A 15,247-nucleotide genomic window follows, 5' to 3' on the forward strand; every position below is an offset into this window, starting at 1 on the left:
AGGCGGAAAAGGGATGAAACCAGGGCTCACCTGTGAGGAGTGAGGGCACCGTGTGCCAAAAACTTGAGGGAATGAGCACCACTGTGATCCCTTAATCTGCTTTACAGGGTATTGGCTACAATGTACCACACCTGAAATGTTTCCACACTAGGCATAAGGAACCAAGCCAAGGTGCTTGAAGCTTTGACCCAGTCTGGGGAGATGAGTCCTGTTACTGCAGGGCCATTTTGGATGTTTCTAGGCTCTTGAGGAGGGATAGGCAGGGCAGGAGAGGCAGAGGGATGGTACTGTATGGAACAGAAAGGTTAGAATATATGGAGCTCACAGCTGATGATGGAACAGTTGAGAGCCTCTGGATTACAATCAAGTGGCAAACAAATAATGTGGATGTCATTGTGGGAGTCAGCTACAAACCTACAGCCAGGATGATGATGCAGATGGAGCTAAGGGATACACCTCCAAGCCTACTGCCCCCTGTTCTTACTGGGGACTTCAACTTGCCAGAAATTAACTGGAAGCATCACAGCTGGTACATCTGAGGCCAGAAGATTCCTAAAACATCTGCATGTGCTTTAAACTGCCCATGGCATTGCCATGGGTGAGAGTTGCTCCTTTGAGTTCAGTCTATTACCAATGTCATCAAGTAGCACCTGTAAAATTGGGAACTAAATGCATAATTAAGAACCCCTTGAAATGAAAGAAACCATGAATTTTAACCTCCCTGGCACATAAACTCTTATTTCAAAAAATGTAATGACTAACTGGTCTCTTAATTTTTACTTGAGGTTATAACAGTAGTTCAGTGTATAGACTCCTTACATCATTCTGTGTGCAACAGGAGGCCAGTACAAATATTCCAGTGAGGTGGTAAAACCATATTGAGTTTTTCCAGCCACCCTGACATCCTGAAGGCAGAACTCAAAGGTAACTGTGACCTGAGCTCTCTATTCAGCCTTTTATTGACTTAATGGCTCACAGGGAAAATTACAATGCTGCTAAAACTGGGTTGGTTCAAAGGAAGAGCATGAGAAAGCCCTGCAGTGATATGCACTGTTTATGCAGTGAGTTTTTATATATGGCATTCCTGGAAAATGAGAAAAATTTTCAGAGTATAAATAATTTTTCCCCCAAAAGGGTTTTGAAATACCATGCCTTAGATTAACAGTGAGGTAAATTAGCTTGTTCAATGACTATGTTTATTTTCTTAGGGATGAGATGGAATGTTATAAGTAATTTAATTCAAGTAAGGACATGAAACATAGTCATAGGTCTCCACAGCAGTCAAATTAATTTCCTCTGCCTTTTGTTCCGGTTCATACAAACATCCAAAGCCACCATCAAAGTAGCAAGCTCATTTCTAAAACAACCTATTGGCTCAGCAGCTAATTGTAAGTGGTAGCTAAGTTCAGTGCAAACCTGTAAGAGTACTACATTTACCTGCAAGTTTAAAAAAAGACCCTGGCCTGCAGAGTTTATAAAAACTCACTGTCCTGCACTGTGAATTTTAATATTGAAAGCTGGATTTAAAAAAATCATCAGGATGTCCCTTATTTTATGAAGGGTAAAAAGAAAGCATTTGTTTCTGCAATAAGATTATCAGAATTAAATACTGTGATGTCAGACTAAGTAGCATTACTTTAGCTCCTGTATGGTTGAGTGATTTTACTATAATAGTTTCTCATAATAATGCTTTTTATCTGTAATACATAGGGGATAGAGAGACTGACAGAGCTATAATCTTTCTTTCAAAAGCACGGTGTTAAATGAAGAGGGTTCAAGTGAAAATATAATTTGGAAAGGAAGATAAAGACAGTCCTATATAAGACTGTGTCATCACTTCAAGTGAAAGATGTTAGCTCTGAAAATAATAAAATAATGCCATATATTATGAAGATAAGTCAACTTCAAATGTGTAGTTCAGGGCCCGGAATTTATTTGTTTGTGGCAAAAGGCTGTGTATGCTTATGTGTACACAGCTACTCTTGCCACTGCTATTTGCTGTTTGTGCAGGGCTGTGTGTGCTGACCACTGAATGCATTTTTGAGGACCAGGGTCCTGCCACAAAAAACCCTTTCCACCTACTAGAATGAACAAACGCGTTCTCCTGGTTTCACTGTGTGTAAAAGCAAAGCTCCTCTATGTGTACTGAGGCAAACTAAACCTGGAACAGCTTCCGTGTGGATGGCATCTTCTACTGGCCTTCTTCCATTGCTCTCCCAAAACTCCTGAGGCTGTCTTTCCCATGATCTTTTAAGAGTATATGGTCATTGGTGAATAAAAGGCAAATATGAAGTGCTCCTGCACTATCCTCTGACCATCACAACCACTCGATGCCTTCACAATTTTAATGCTGCAAAAGAGATTTTAGACTGTCCTAAGCAATCGGGTGTGCTCACACCTAGGATTTCTGCATTACACCACCCAAAGTTAAAGCATTTCATTGCATCCAGAGAAGGGTGATGGAGCTGGTGGAGGGTCTGGAGCACAGATCTGAGGAGGAGCAGCTGAGGGAGCTGGGGATGTTCAGCCTGGGGAAAAGGAGGCTCAGGGGGGACTTTTGTTGATCCCTGACGCAGGAAGGAGGCTGTAGCCAGGTGGGGGTTGGCCTCTTCTTCAGAAAATGACAGGATAAGAGGACACAGTCTTAAGGTGTGCCAGGGGAGGTTTAGGTTGGACATGAAGATGAGTTTCTCCACAGAAAGGGTGATTAGACATTGGAATGGGCTGCACAGGGAGGTGGTGGAGTCCCATCGCTGGAGGTGTTTAAGGAAAGACTGGACATGGCACTCAGTGCCACGGTTTAATTGACATGGTGGTGTTTGGTCATAGGTTGGACTTGAATTGCAGAGGTCTTTTCCAACCTAATGGATTCCATGATCCCATGAAGTTATCACCAATTTTAACGTGCACACATCTATGATTTTTGCATCAGGCCACCCAGATGTGTCAAAGTGCAGAGCTCCAGCATTTCACCTTTCCTGGGCCTGCGTGTGACTGTGCATGTGAGGAGAACATGGAATCATGGAATCTTTCAGGTTCTTAAAGACCTCTGAGACCACCGAGTCCAACCATTAACCCAGCACTGCCAAGCCCACCACTAGACCATGTGGCAAACTACTAAACTATAGCAAAGCAGCTCAGCTACACGTTTATCGAGCACCTCCAGGGATGGTGACTCAGGCAGTGGCTCTCGGCAACTCAGGGCACAGCAGTGCCCTCAGCGTGTGGTGTAACCTCCATTTTCAGCCTGCCTTGTGTGGGATTTGGGGGCGGTGGTGTCTGTGTTGTTCTGAGGGATGGTTGCACAGAGGCAGTATGACAAAAGAGCCCTACATTTAAGGGCTGTGTTATGTCGGAACAGCAGGGGGTCTGCGCCCCTTACACCCCTTACAGGGGTTTGCGCCTAAAACATCCCCTCATGCCTCATCCCCGAGCGCTGCGGCCCCTTTAAGGAGTCACATGGCTTTTGGGCGGCGCTGTAGTCCCTTGACCGGGGTGGCAACGCTGGCCGGCGCGGCTAACGGCAGACCGGAGGACTACAATTCCCAGCAGCTATCGCGGAGACGGATGAGCTCATCCGCCGCGCCCTGGTGGGCGTCACGATGCACGCTGGGAACTGTAGTCCAATACCAGTACCGGTGGTACGTTACGGAGAGGTGCAGAACTACGCCTCCCAGCATGCCGAGCGTGGCCGGTTCCCGTCAGCGCCGAGGGGGAGCCCCCCAACGTAAAGGGGGATCACTTTCCCCTTGTGTCCGCCATATTGGACGGTAACTCTGCCCAGCGGCGCCGGGGCCGAGCGAGTCTCCGTGGCCGTGACAGCCCCGCTTCGCCCGCGCCGCCCGGGGAGCTCCGGCCCCGCCCGGCCTCGCCAGCCCCGGGCGCTTGGCGCGACCCCGCGCCCCTTCCCCCCACCTCCTCCTCCTCCTCCCCGGCGCTCCCTCCTCCCGTGCCCGGGTGTCAGCACCATGAGTCCGGCCGACGCCAAGCGCGGAGCGAAGCGCCGGAAGAACAAGCGGGGCGGCGGCCTCGGCAGCACCGGCGGGCCGGGACCCAGCGGCGGCACCGGCGGGCTGGGCAAGGCCGGGGGTGCGGCGGCAGCGGCCCCCGCCCCGCCGGGCGCGGTGGGCGCCCTGCTGACAGCTCCAGGCGGCGGCAGCGGAGCCCCGGGCGGCGGCGGGGCCGCGGCGGGACACGGCGAGGTGAGCGGGGCCGGGGCGGGCGCGGTGACATCGCACACCCGCGCTGGCAGCCGGGGCTGCACCGCCACATCCCCCCGTGCCCCCGGGCCGCTCGGGCCCCGGCGGGGTCTCGGGGCTGGGCCCGGGGCTGCGGGGAGGGGGCGGCGGGGCTGGGGCTGGGGCTGGGCAGCGGCCGCAGCTCCCCACCCTTTGTGGGGGAAGGGCCGCGCCGGCTGCGCGGGGCCGCCGCGTCCTGGGGTTTGTCCTGAAAGCAGCTTCGGCCTCCCCAGCCGCGGGGTCTCACCTTAATGGAGGAGATGGAACAAATAGGCGGGCAGGCCTTGAGAAAGCAAAAAGACACCTCCATTACGCCCTTTTTGCAGTAGCCAACTTCATTATTAAGCATAGGAGGTTCATTGTAGCTTGGACTGTGGTTGGCACTCTGGTGCCTTGGAATAATTCAGATCTGTTACATTATATCATATTATGGTGAAATTTATTCGAGCGGATTGTGTAGTTTAACTGATTTTTTTTTCCAAGAAAAAATACTCAAGGATCAAGCCCTTAAAAAGGTGTCCTCTTGGTTCAAGTAGCAAAAGAGCAAATAAGTTCATGTTCCTTTCTCTTGTGAAGGTTACCTCAAGTTTTTTGTTATCAACACAGAGCTTGTGTTCAGGTATCATATTTACAGCAGCATTTCCTGCTGACAGCATCTTCAGACTTCCATGTGCATGTCATACCACCTGCTCCGTTTCCTCTTGCTCTCATGAACTTGTTGAGCACGTGAAGGGGAAATGAAAGAATTGGCTTTTGTGATGTAGCATGTCTGAAATGCCATAATATAACAAATGGGTTTATTTTTTTCTCCATGTAGTTTTGTGCCCATCTATTTTGCTGGGTCAACCAACAATCAATCTGGTGATTGTAGGTTGACCCCCCCCCCCCCCCTTTAAAGCTTGGATTCATACACTTTCATACTTGGCTACTGTACTTTTGATTAACTGTTTCTGTATGTCTGTCCTAATCTGACACTTAACTTCATGCATAATTTCATTTTGGGACAGTAGCCCATATGTGACTTAGATACCCAGAAGAATAATGTGCCTAATGGCAAGAGGTGTGCAGGTTTTTATTTGCAGCTTTGCAAGTCATCACTCAACACTATTCTAACTAAACCTGTACGAGGAAGATGTGTCTTGTTTTGTTTTGTGTCTTAGATCACAAGCCTTTACAGGTGCAGGTTCCTAGATATTGTTAGACATCATCATGCCAAGGGGAATAAAACCAGCAGGGAAATGATGCTCAGGATGGGACATTGATGTGGCTCCATTACCCCCAATATTTTGATGTTTGTGGCTTGTGGTTATGTGTAGTCTAGAACTTTGGTTCTCATCAGACAGTATGGGATCTTTCTGAAATTGATCTTAAAAGCCAAAATCATTGCTAGTCTACTCATTTTGTGTTCCTTATTTCTTTCAGACTAGGCAGTTCCAAATAAAATCTCTCTGAAAGCATGTCATGTCTTGAAAATTAAGTACTGTGTTTCAGCACTACATTTTTGGGAGAATACATCTGTCTATTACACTTGCTTACATGTTATTCATACTTTTATAAGTGTACACAACATATGATTTAATGCATTTGTGACTTTGTCTTAATTGGTCTCTTTTTGCCTCTACTCTTAGATGTGTATGTCAAATGTTTCCATTTGTAGTGTGATACAAGGGATTCTGAAGACTGATGGGCAAGTGGGGAGTTAAGTCAGCTAAACAAACAGATTAGTTAGTTAAACTAGAATACACCTGCAGCACAGATGTTGCTCAATCAAACAGTAAGCATGTTAGAATGAGATTTTGAGGATAGGTAAATCCCTGTGCTCAGTTTCTTGGAAGGTAAATGCTTATATACCCCATAATGCTGCTTTAAAGTTGGTGTTGCTTACTCCATAGTGGTTTCAGTGACCTCTTTCTTGACACTTTCAATAGCTTTCCAATGGTTGTGACATGAAAATTGCCAGTACTTAAAAATTTGCTGATAATCTTGTTGCAAAGGTGAAATCTTAAAGTGTCATTGCATGACTCTTGCTGATGTGAGAATAGGATCACCTTAATGGTGTGTTACAATTTGGTAGTTTAAGTACATGGTCAAAACAAGACTTGGTTTTTTGAGTGAAAGACTAGCAGATGTTTTTTCTGGATGAAGTTGAGAAGGAAAGCTGTATTTTTACAGGACAGATCAGTTCTAAATTAGGTGCAATGTTTGTTTTGGCTGAATGGAGAGTAAGCAACACACTCATAGCTGCAAAGTAGTAACCAGACTTGCTTTACTTTCATCTTACCCGGAATAATGTGGAGTTCCCTTTGGTGGGTAAGAGAAATCATCAACCAGTTCTCTGCTGAACTAACTTAAATATTTAATTTTTAAAAAGGTGTGTGTTCTACTTGTTCTCATTGCTCTCATGGAGTTTCCAGCTTTTGTCACTTACCTGGTTTTAGGGCAGCCATTCTGGGTGGGGTGGGCACATTTTTCTGATTGTGTTCTGTTAGGTGATTCTTGCAAATCTTGTCTAAAAGAATGGAACAGGATGTTAAATGAATAATCCTGTGTGTGGTGCACATTCTTGTGTGTCAATAATTGTTCAGGATAATGTATACTTTGAACCTCCTTTATAAAACAGGTTGACTGTAGTTTAAAAATGAATGTATTTATGGTTCAGACTAAAAGCTCATGTGCCAGCATTGAAATTCCAGCTAACCCTGTTAGAGCTAACAAATAAATTTGAATTGATGTTTTTATACATCTTATCTGGAGGGTTTTTGAAGACTATAGGCTAAATTCTGCATTAGAGTACATGCTGAGTCTTGTTCTGGGATGCAAGTGGGCAACTCCTAACGGGATCTTCCTGGAAGGAATGTTATTCCATGCACATGCTTTGTAACATCTGAGTTCATCCTCTGAGGCACTGTTAGATGCTTTGGAGTGCTGGTGAAGTTAAGGGTGCATTGGCATTGTAGCAGTGCAAGGAGTCTCAGTTTTGAAAACCTGTAACTGTGTCAACTTTAACTGGAACTGGAAACCAAGACATTTAGTTGTCCAGTGCTGCTGCAGGACTTCTCTAGGATTTTTTCTTTTTAATATGTGTATTTATAGAAATAGATGTTGCTTTCTGTTCTGTTTTGGTTTTAATTCAGTAATGCATTGTATCAGGCTTTCTTAATTGGATCCTATGAGTTTTTGACGGACAGTTGGATTATTGATGTTGTGAGTGGCATTTGATTATCTCTAGCAACCACTGCATAATTCATACATATACTATAGCAAAATTGGCTATTCATTAGTATGTTCAGGTATTTTGGAGGGGGAAGAGTGGTGTGTCAGTAGCTGATCAGCTACAGAAATACTTTTTGTTACAGGTCTGACCAATCTTGTGTTATTAAAGGGAATAATTTAGTAGCCATTTTACAATTCTCTCACTTGCATTTTTCAAAGTATTGTATGTCAAATGTAGTAATGTATTGAATCTTCTTACATTGGAGAGCTCTTTGAGAATTTCATAAAATACTTCAGCAGACTTTTTTTTTTATTACGAGGTACTGCTTTTTAAACAGAGATTCTATACACAGCAGAATGTACATTGCCAATTTCTTCAGCAGCTTTGTAGCTCATTGTGTTTTAGTGATATGTATGTTTGATTTGTGATTTCAGGTTTTCCCTGTTCTCTCTTCCCCTTCCATGATTCAAACACTCAGAAAAGGAGCTTTGTCAGGAGCTCAGAAGTTCAGCAAATAGCTAGCTTTTGTGCTTTTATGTAGGGCTTCCTCTCCAAAAGCAAACTACTTTTGGCCAGTTTTTGTCAAGGTTCAGGTAAACTAGATAAATTCAAATTAATAAAACAGTATTCTAACCTCTGCTCCTCAAGCTGAGGCGGCCGGTACTTATAAACACTGACTTGAAGAAAAACAAGCCTTTGTGACAGCCAGGTAGTAAATTTCTTCCTCTGATTAAAGGTAGTTCACTTTTTTTTTGTAATAGACATGCAGTGCCTGCCCTGAAGAGCTTATGCTCTGCTTTTTGTAATAAAAGGAGACAGAATGGGATAAAACTATTAGGATTTGCTTTAGATGGTATGGTTGAGTTAACTTGCTAATTTAGAAACAGAATCTAAACAGAACATTTCAAACTTTAAACAAGCTTAGTGGTTGCATAACATTGGCATTATTAGCTCTTTCATAGCTTCTTCCCATGCTCAGTTAAGGCATTTCTCAGCTAATAGACCTGAGACCAGAGGCACAGAACCAGCGACTGGGTCAGATCTCGTAATGCTGCTCCTGGGAAGAGAGTGCCTGTGTGTACTCATGACCTTGATGTATATCAAGTCCCTGAGCAGTGCATTTCTCCCCCACCTCCTGCACCTGCAAAATCATGCTCACCTGATAATGACAATAATTGGTTGTGAATTGTTAAATGAAGCAACCAAAATATCAAAAGTGTGTCTGAAAATAATGGCATCTGGTTCAGCGGTGTCTAATCTGTATCAGCTAAGGATCCTCCTTTGGCTTTGTTAGGAGACATTTAATTCCAAGTGTGAAGGCAGAGAATTTTTTTTCTCCTTGCTGTATTGGATGTAAAATGTGAGAGATTGAGAGAGAGAATTTTTTTACTCTAAAAAACATAGTGACTCCCTTCTTCTCCTCCCTTTTGTTTCCTGACTGTGGAGGCAAAACCTTGGTGATTTAATTTGGAACTAGATTAGTTTGAAAAGTTAGTTCTGAAGTAGGTATATATTGATGGGAATATCCAGGGTTCTTATCCTGTAAATTTTTTGACCCCAAACAGTACGTAAAGCTTTATGTAAGTATTTAATACTGCATTATTTTCTTGGTTATGGAAGTTTTCCTGTTGTAGTGGTATCTCATCTTGGGGGGAGTCTTTGGATGCTTTCTCCTTTACAACAGGAGATCCAGTCAGCTTCTCTTCTGCCTGCCAAGGAGACCTGAGAGGATCTGGAAATTCAGTTTGGTGGTGCTTGGTGCCTATGAGAGTAATGTTCAGACCTTGCTATGTGTGTTTAACAAGGGTGGTCCTGAGCAAATACAGACCTGCTGAAGACATATTGTGGAGATGTGACTGGGAGAAATAACTGGGAAATGAACTTGATTTGCTTAGGATGTGCAGGACTTCATGGATGTGCTAGGCAGTGTTCTGGGTTTGTATGGATCTGAGTAATCAAAGAAGGTTTAATATTTATTGGAGCTCCTTCACTGATGAGAAGGGAGGTCACATATCCCCTTTTATTAAGGTAATGGAAACAGTCCCTACATTTTCCTTGTGGTATTTTTTTTTAATTTAATAGTGACTAAGGTAGCTGTGGACTGGTCTGTTTTGAGAAAGAATATTCCATATGTGGAATTTTCCTAGGATAATGAAACATAACGAAATATTTTAGTTAAATGTCTCAAAGAATACTGCACTTCAGTTCCTTCTTTGCTGCAAATGAAGAGTTCAACAGGGAAATGACATTTATGATTTTACTCTTAATGGTAATACAGGAACTGCCTAAATTGAGGCTTTTCTGAGAATGCAGTAGAATAAATAGGCCCTTTTTTTGACACAACAATTACTTAATTTTGTGTTGTGAAAATTCAAGGCAGCCTATGACATTACTGACCTTCACCTCCTCCCCTGTGAGGAAACACATGAGAAATACTATCAAAGATACATCTGAGCAGCATAGCGTTTACCTGAGGTAAATATTTTTTCCTAAATATTCTCTTGGTATTTATTTTTTAGTAGAGGATGTACAGCTGCTTTAGTGATGCAGAAGTTAGTCCAGGCACTGTTTTGCAAAGTGGATTTTAGGGGGAATATTAATGGGGCAGCCTGTGAGCCGCTTCTGAGCTGTTGAACTGAAGTTGTTCATGTTGGACTGGTGAGAAACTTCCTTGGGGTGGGAACTTTAACCATGTTCTTAAATAATCAGCTCCCCTTCTTTTGTAAAAGCCACAAAGACAGTTCTCTCCATCTCAAAATTCCTAGCAATGCTAGAACCTGCTCAGGCATCTGAGAGGCAGTTCCTGTTCTGCACCACTCTCTAGAGGGGCTGTCTCTTTCCACTCTTTATTGAAGGGAGCCTGAAGACATTTTGGTACAAGCTGAGTGCTGAAGTTGGATAAGGTGAAAAACCTGTGTAGGAGGCCATGCTTAGCCTCTACCTGCCTACTCAGTTATGGTTTCTTCCTCTTAAAAAAAACAAAAAAGTTGGAGCTCAAATAGGTTTTGATACAAGCCCCCCTTAGGTCATACCTTAAATCTTAAAGAGTAACTTTGATCATTATAAAGAGGAAATAAAAGATGACTTCATTGTACATTTTTCAGAAAATCTCTGTGTGCTTCCATGAAATATTCCTATACACAGTCTCTCCTCAGGCAGAGAGGAACAAGCCACAATAGATTGTGGGTGCCTCTGTATTGTTACTTACTGTGGAAGGTCACAAAGTCCTCATGCACAGTAGTTGTTTTTTATATTAGTCCTCCTTTCACACACTAATATGTTGAACTGGCTTGTAGTAGCTTTGACAGGCGGTTACTTGCAAAGGATGTTCAAAAACATGAGACAACAATCATCCAGGTAAATAATTAAGTTTTTACAAGGTCACAAATGTAATTATTTTGAAGTCCAGAGCTGTGGACTGCCTGGATCTTGAGCAAACTTGTCACTTATGGCATCTGGACTTGAGGGCTTCTCTTATGGACTCATCTCCTACTCCTCTTAGAATGTGCCTGTGGGAGGTGAATTTCTTGTGGTCCAGGAGGAGCCACAATGGGCAGTGAGGACTAATTTCTGGGAGGGTTCCTGAATGGCAGTTGCTCGTAGGAAAAAGCTGCTGGCTTTTTTTTTTTCTTTAACTGCTTTGGCAGCAGTTCAGTGGTCTGTGTTGAGCTGCAGACAGATGGAGGATGTGACCAGCTGTTGGGGCAGTGTTTGCTGCTCTAAATAGCTGTTTCTTCTCTTCTCCAGGGAAAGGTAGCAGGCTGCATAGAAGTGTCTGGCTGGCAGCACAGAACACATCACTGTTCTAGATCTGAATTTTCAGATGCCCTTCTTTATTCTTCCAGATATTAATTATGCCTACAGTATCAAAAGTGATTGTTTAGTCATGGCTTGCATTGCACTTTCAGCTTTGCTCACTTGGATTCCTCAGTCAGTTGTTGCTCTTTTTGGAAATAGTAGCTTCTCTACTTAAAGCAAGACCAAACTGTGTAGAGAACTGGGCAGTGTTTGGTTTATGTCACAAACCTGTACATGTGCTGTAGACATGGGCTATTAACATATGCATGCATCACTAGAATATAAAATTCTAGTGATTGATATTTGGTATTAAATGATAAATGATTGATAAGTTAACTCTAGTAGTTGTCATTTAAAAATGTCAAGGGCTCCATGGAACCATAACTATTTGTAATTTTATGAATTAGGAATAAAGACCCTGGCAACTGAACCCCACTCAAAGGGTTTTCCTACTTAAAATTCCGTTGACAGCAGTGAATTAATTGAGATATGTTTTTTGTATAGTTATCTTCTTACTTCCTCCTTAAGGTTTCACCTCCTTTAGGAATCTGCAGGCATAGCAGAAGTAACCTCTAAAGTCAGTCCTCAGAAAGGGTCCTGGAAAGTGAGGAGTTAGTAGGCATGTTTCTCTGCAGCATCAGGAGCTGAAGGAGGTTTTACAGTACTGGGAATCTCAGTTATAACACTCATAAAGCTATTGAGAAGAGGGGAAATGCATATGGCATGTTGTGTTAGGACTATCTATCTCCTGAGCCAGCTTTTATAAAAAATGGTTATCTAAGCTAATATATGATCTGGATTTAGGGTAGTCAGCTGCCTCTCAGGGGGGCTTGGCACAGCTGTGTGCTGGCAGGGCTGGCTGCTGCCAGAGCTAGTGCAGGATAACTCAGTGTTAGTGTTGAGCTCTGCCCACCAGCCCAACAGGAGCTCTAAACATGGATATTTGCCAGCTAGACTCACATCTGAACAAGACCCTGAAGCAGCACCTTTTTTGTAGAAAAACGCTGCTTTCTTGGGGACTGGTCTTTTTTGCTCTGCTTTTATTCTCCTTGTATGTGAGAAGAAGCAGGTGGCAGATACAGGGTTGGTAAGTTAACAGAAGTCTGTGGGTAGTGAATGAGGGTGGGGTCTTTAGAGGGGTAGAATAAGACTAAAATGTGAGGTTTTTTTCCTCTTGGATGAAGTAGGAGATGAGTTAATGTGAATGAGGGGAGAAGACTGTAAAAGGGCAGGCACTGTTGATGGTACATGAAATATGCTTGGCCTTTTGAAGTGGACAGTTGAGTTCAAGAAAGAAAGACAGACTGTTGAATGCACTGGCTAAAAAACATGGCATGATGTAGACTTGTGTTTTGAATTTTGTCATGTGCCTCAGGTTTGAATGTCTTTCATGATACCAGGATTGTAAAGTGAGGGAAGGAAAAGAAGGCTGTCAGTTGGATAACTTTGCTGAAAGCAGTTTGTTAATTAATACAAGCCATGACTCTAAAGTCTGTGTATTAGGGGATATTTCATCGTGTGTAGCATTGCAATAGGTTGGAAATCATATTATGCAGTGTACATGTAGTGTTGTAAAGTGCTGTAAGGCTCTACCTTGACTCCTGTTCTGCTTTCAGCTTTGTGCTGTCAAACTGCATCGATGATGGCTCTCCTTAGAGGCAAAAGATGTGGCTTTAGGCAGGGGTGCCAGACTTGAATACACTCTGCCACCCACTTCTCTCTTTGAGGCTTTTTTCAAAGAGAGAGACCTAGTACAAACAGCTGTGTGTTGATGTGGTTGAAGTCAGTGCACTAACTGTGGGCACTACAAACTTTGATTTCTTCTGTATTTTGGGGCTAAAATAATTAAGGTTGTAAAGTAGGAATTTTTTTCAATGCAAAGCTTGTTTTCTGTGGTGGTGGGGTGTTATTGAGTTTGTTGGTTTCTTTCTTTCTTTCCCTCTGTGCAGAAATAAAAGCTTGAGCTCTCAGAGCAGAAGTCTTCCTAAACTAGGGAGGTGATGATGCCATTGAATTTTACAGAGAATTGCTGCAGTTGGATGGGACCACTGGTGTGGTCATCTGGTCCCACCTGCCTGCTGGAGTAGGGTCTTCCTAGAGCACCTTGCACAGGTGGTTTCTAGACAGTTCTGGAATATCTCCCATGAGGAAGAATCCAGCATCTCTGGGCAGCATGTTCCAGGGTTCAGTCACCTGCATAGAGAGGAAGCTCTTTTCAGGTTGAACTTCTGTACATCAGTTTCCAGCTCTTGCCTCTTCTGCTATTGCCTGGCACCGCTGAGTAGAACCTGGTTCCATGTGCTTGTCATCCTCCTCTCAGATGCTTATAGGCATTGATAAGATGTATTCTTTGTCTTCTTTTCTTCTTGAGGCTGAGTAGGTAGGTCAGATATTTCTACTATTAGGTGCTTTTTTCCACTGAGATTGGTAGTTTAATTTAAAAATGCCTTGAGAAAAACATGTTGTAATAGGCAGACTTTTTTTAGTTTATAAATATTAAAGGAAGTTAAGGAAATCTCTTTCAAGTTCTGCAACTATATTAAACTTAACAGTTGACAATTTCAAATGTGTTGTAGGGAATATTTCACTGAGATAGATATGACACTCTGAATTTGGGTAACACTAGTGATGCAAGCCCAGAGACACTTCCATGGGCAGATGCATGAGTGAGAATGTGTTAAGCCTTCAAGGAAAAAGCTCATGGTGAGCTGATGTGCATGAGGCTTTTTGGAACATGGTGGTTTTGAATATGGGTTAAAGAGGTTGCTATGTAAGTGTAGAAATGAAGTAATATTTTGTATGTGTGCATGGAAATTATTTTTGAGTAGGAGAACACACATACATGTGGGCTGCCAATGGAGAAAGTACCTGGGAAAATATTTAAAGGTTCTTTGCCACACTGTGTCTCATCCTGAAACCAGTCACAGGAAACAGAAGAGTTTGCCTTAAAAAGCAGTTCTGAGTCACAGTACGGTTCTGCCAGCCTTTAGTGTTTAATTGGTGTGGAGTTAATGACCAAAAGATTTCTTAATTGCCATAATGCTTCCAGGCTGATTATCTTCACTAAGCTGCTGCCACAACAGATGGTGGTTTAGCTGAGGTTCACTAGAAGTTTTTCACAATTTTGTTTTCATGGCTTTAACTTATCTATGTGGCTGTAGCTAATGTATAATTGAAACCCAGATCTTTACTGGAATAGGCTTCAAATGAATTAAGGTTTTAGTTTGTCATCCAGCAAGAGACAGAACTCTCCTTTACCGTCAAAGAAAACTTTGCAGTTTTATCTGTGTGATCATCTTCATTTTATCTTCACCTTTTTTCCTGGCTATTCCCAAGATTTGGCTCCACTATACTGTCATTCTCCACTTCTTTTTAGGGAGTCTGCAGGGAATTGTGCTGGTGTCTGCTGTGATTGGAGACAGCTTGCAGCACAGCCTGAAGCTGACTAGGCTGGGGGTTTTTAGCATCATAGTAGTCTAAGCCACAGGAATGAAAGTGGACAAAGTTTAAGTTCCATAATTTTTAGATACAAAAAAGCTGTCAGAAAGATTCTTATGTTTTCAAAGGAAAAAAATACAGTTATTTTTCTCTCTGGACAACAGGCTACCATACTTTTACAGTATACACTAGAGATTTGAAACGTTATGTAGGAGGGTATGGAGCTTTGTACTAAGAAACATTGCATAGTAACTGAGTTAAAGATTAATTATTATTTAATGTTGCAGAAGTGCTGTCATTGGTGACCTAGCTTACTGCTTTTCAGAATTATGCAGAAATTATGACAATTACACCCTGAATATGATTTAGGCTGCTTGTTGTATGTTTTTTGTAAACTTGATGGCTGCATCTTAAAAAATGGAGAGGAACATTCTTCTGTCAATATTTAAAGTAATTCTGAGCCTATGTTTTAATTTTTAATCAGGTGAAAAAGTCTAGTGATTGTGTAAGATTTAGGGGATTGTTCTGATCCCTAGAAATTTGTTAAAACCTTGCTAGA

General features: G+C 42.7%; 1 protein-coding gene across 1 annotated transcript in view; it reads left to right on the top strand.

The window, feature by feature from the left end:
• Positions 1 to 3,784: 3,784 nt before the first annotated feature.
• Positions 3,785 to 15,247, top strand: part of FAM193A (family with sequence similarity 193 member A) — a 77,202-nt gene continuing 65,739 nt past the window's right edge. The window contains exon 1 of the mRNA XM_059471288.1: positions 3,785 to 4,202. Coding sequence (XP_059327271.1) covers positions 3,969 to 4,202 — 234 coding nt within the window. The 5' untranslated portion in view covers positions 3,785 to 3,968. The remainder of the gene's footprint in view (positions 4,203 to 15,247) is intronic.

The sequence above is a fragment of the Ammospiza nelsoni genome, chromosome 4, assembly GCF_027579445.1.
Source record: "Ammospiza nelsoni isolate bAmmNel1 chromosome 4, bAmmNel1.pri, whole genome shotgun sequence".
Taxonomy (NCBI): domain Eukaryota; kingdom Metazoa; phylum Chordata; class Aves; order Passeriformes; family Passerellidae; genus Ammospiza; species Ammospiza nelsoni.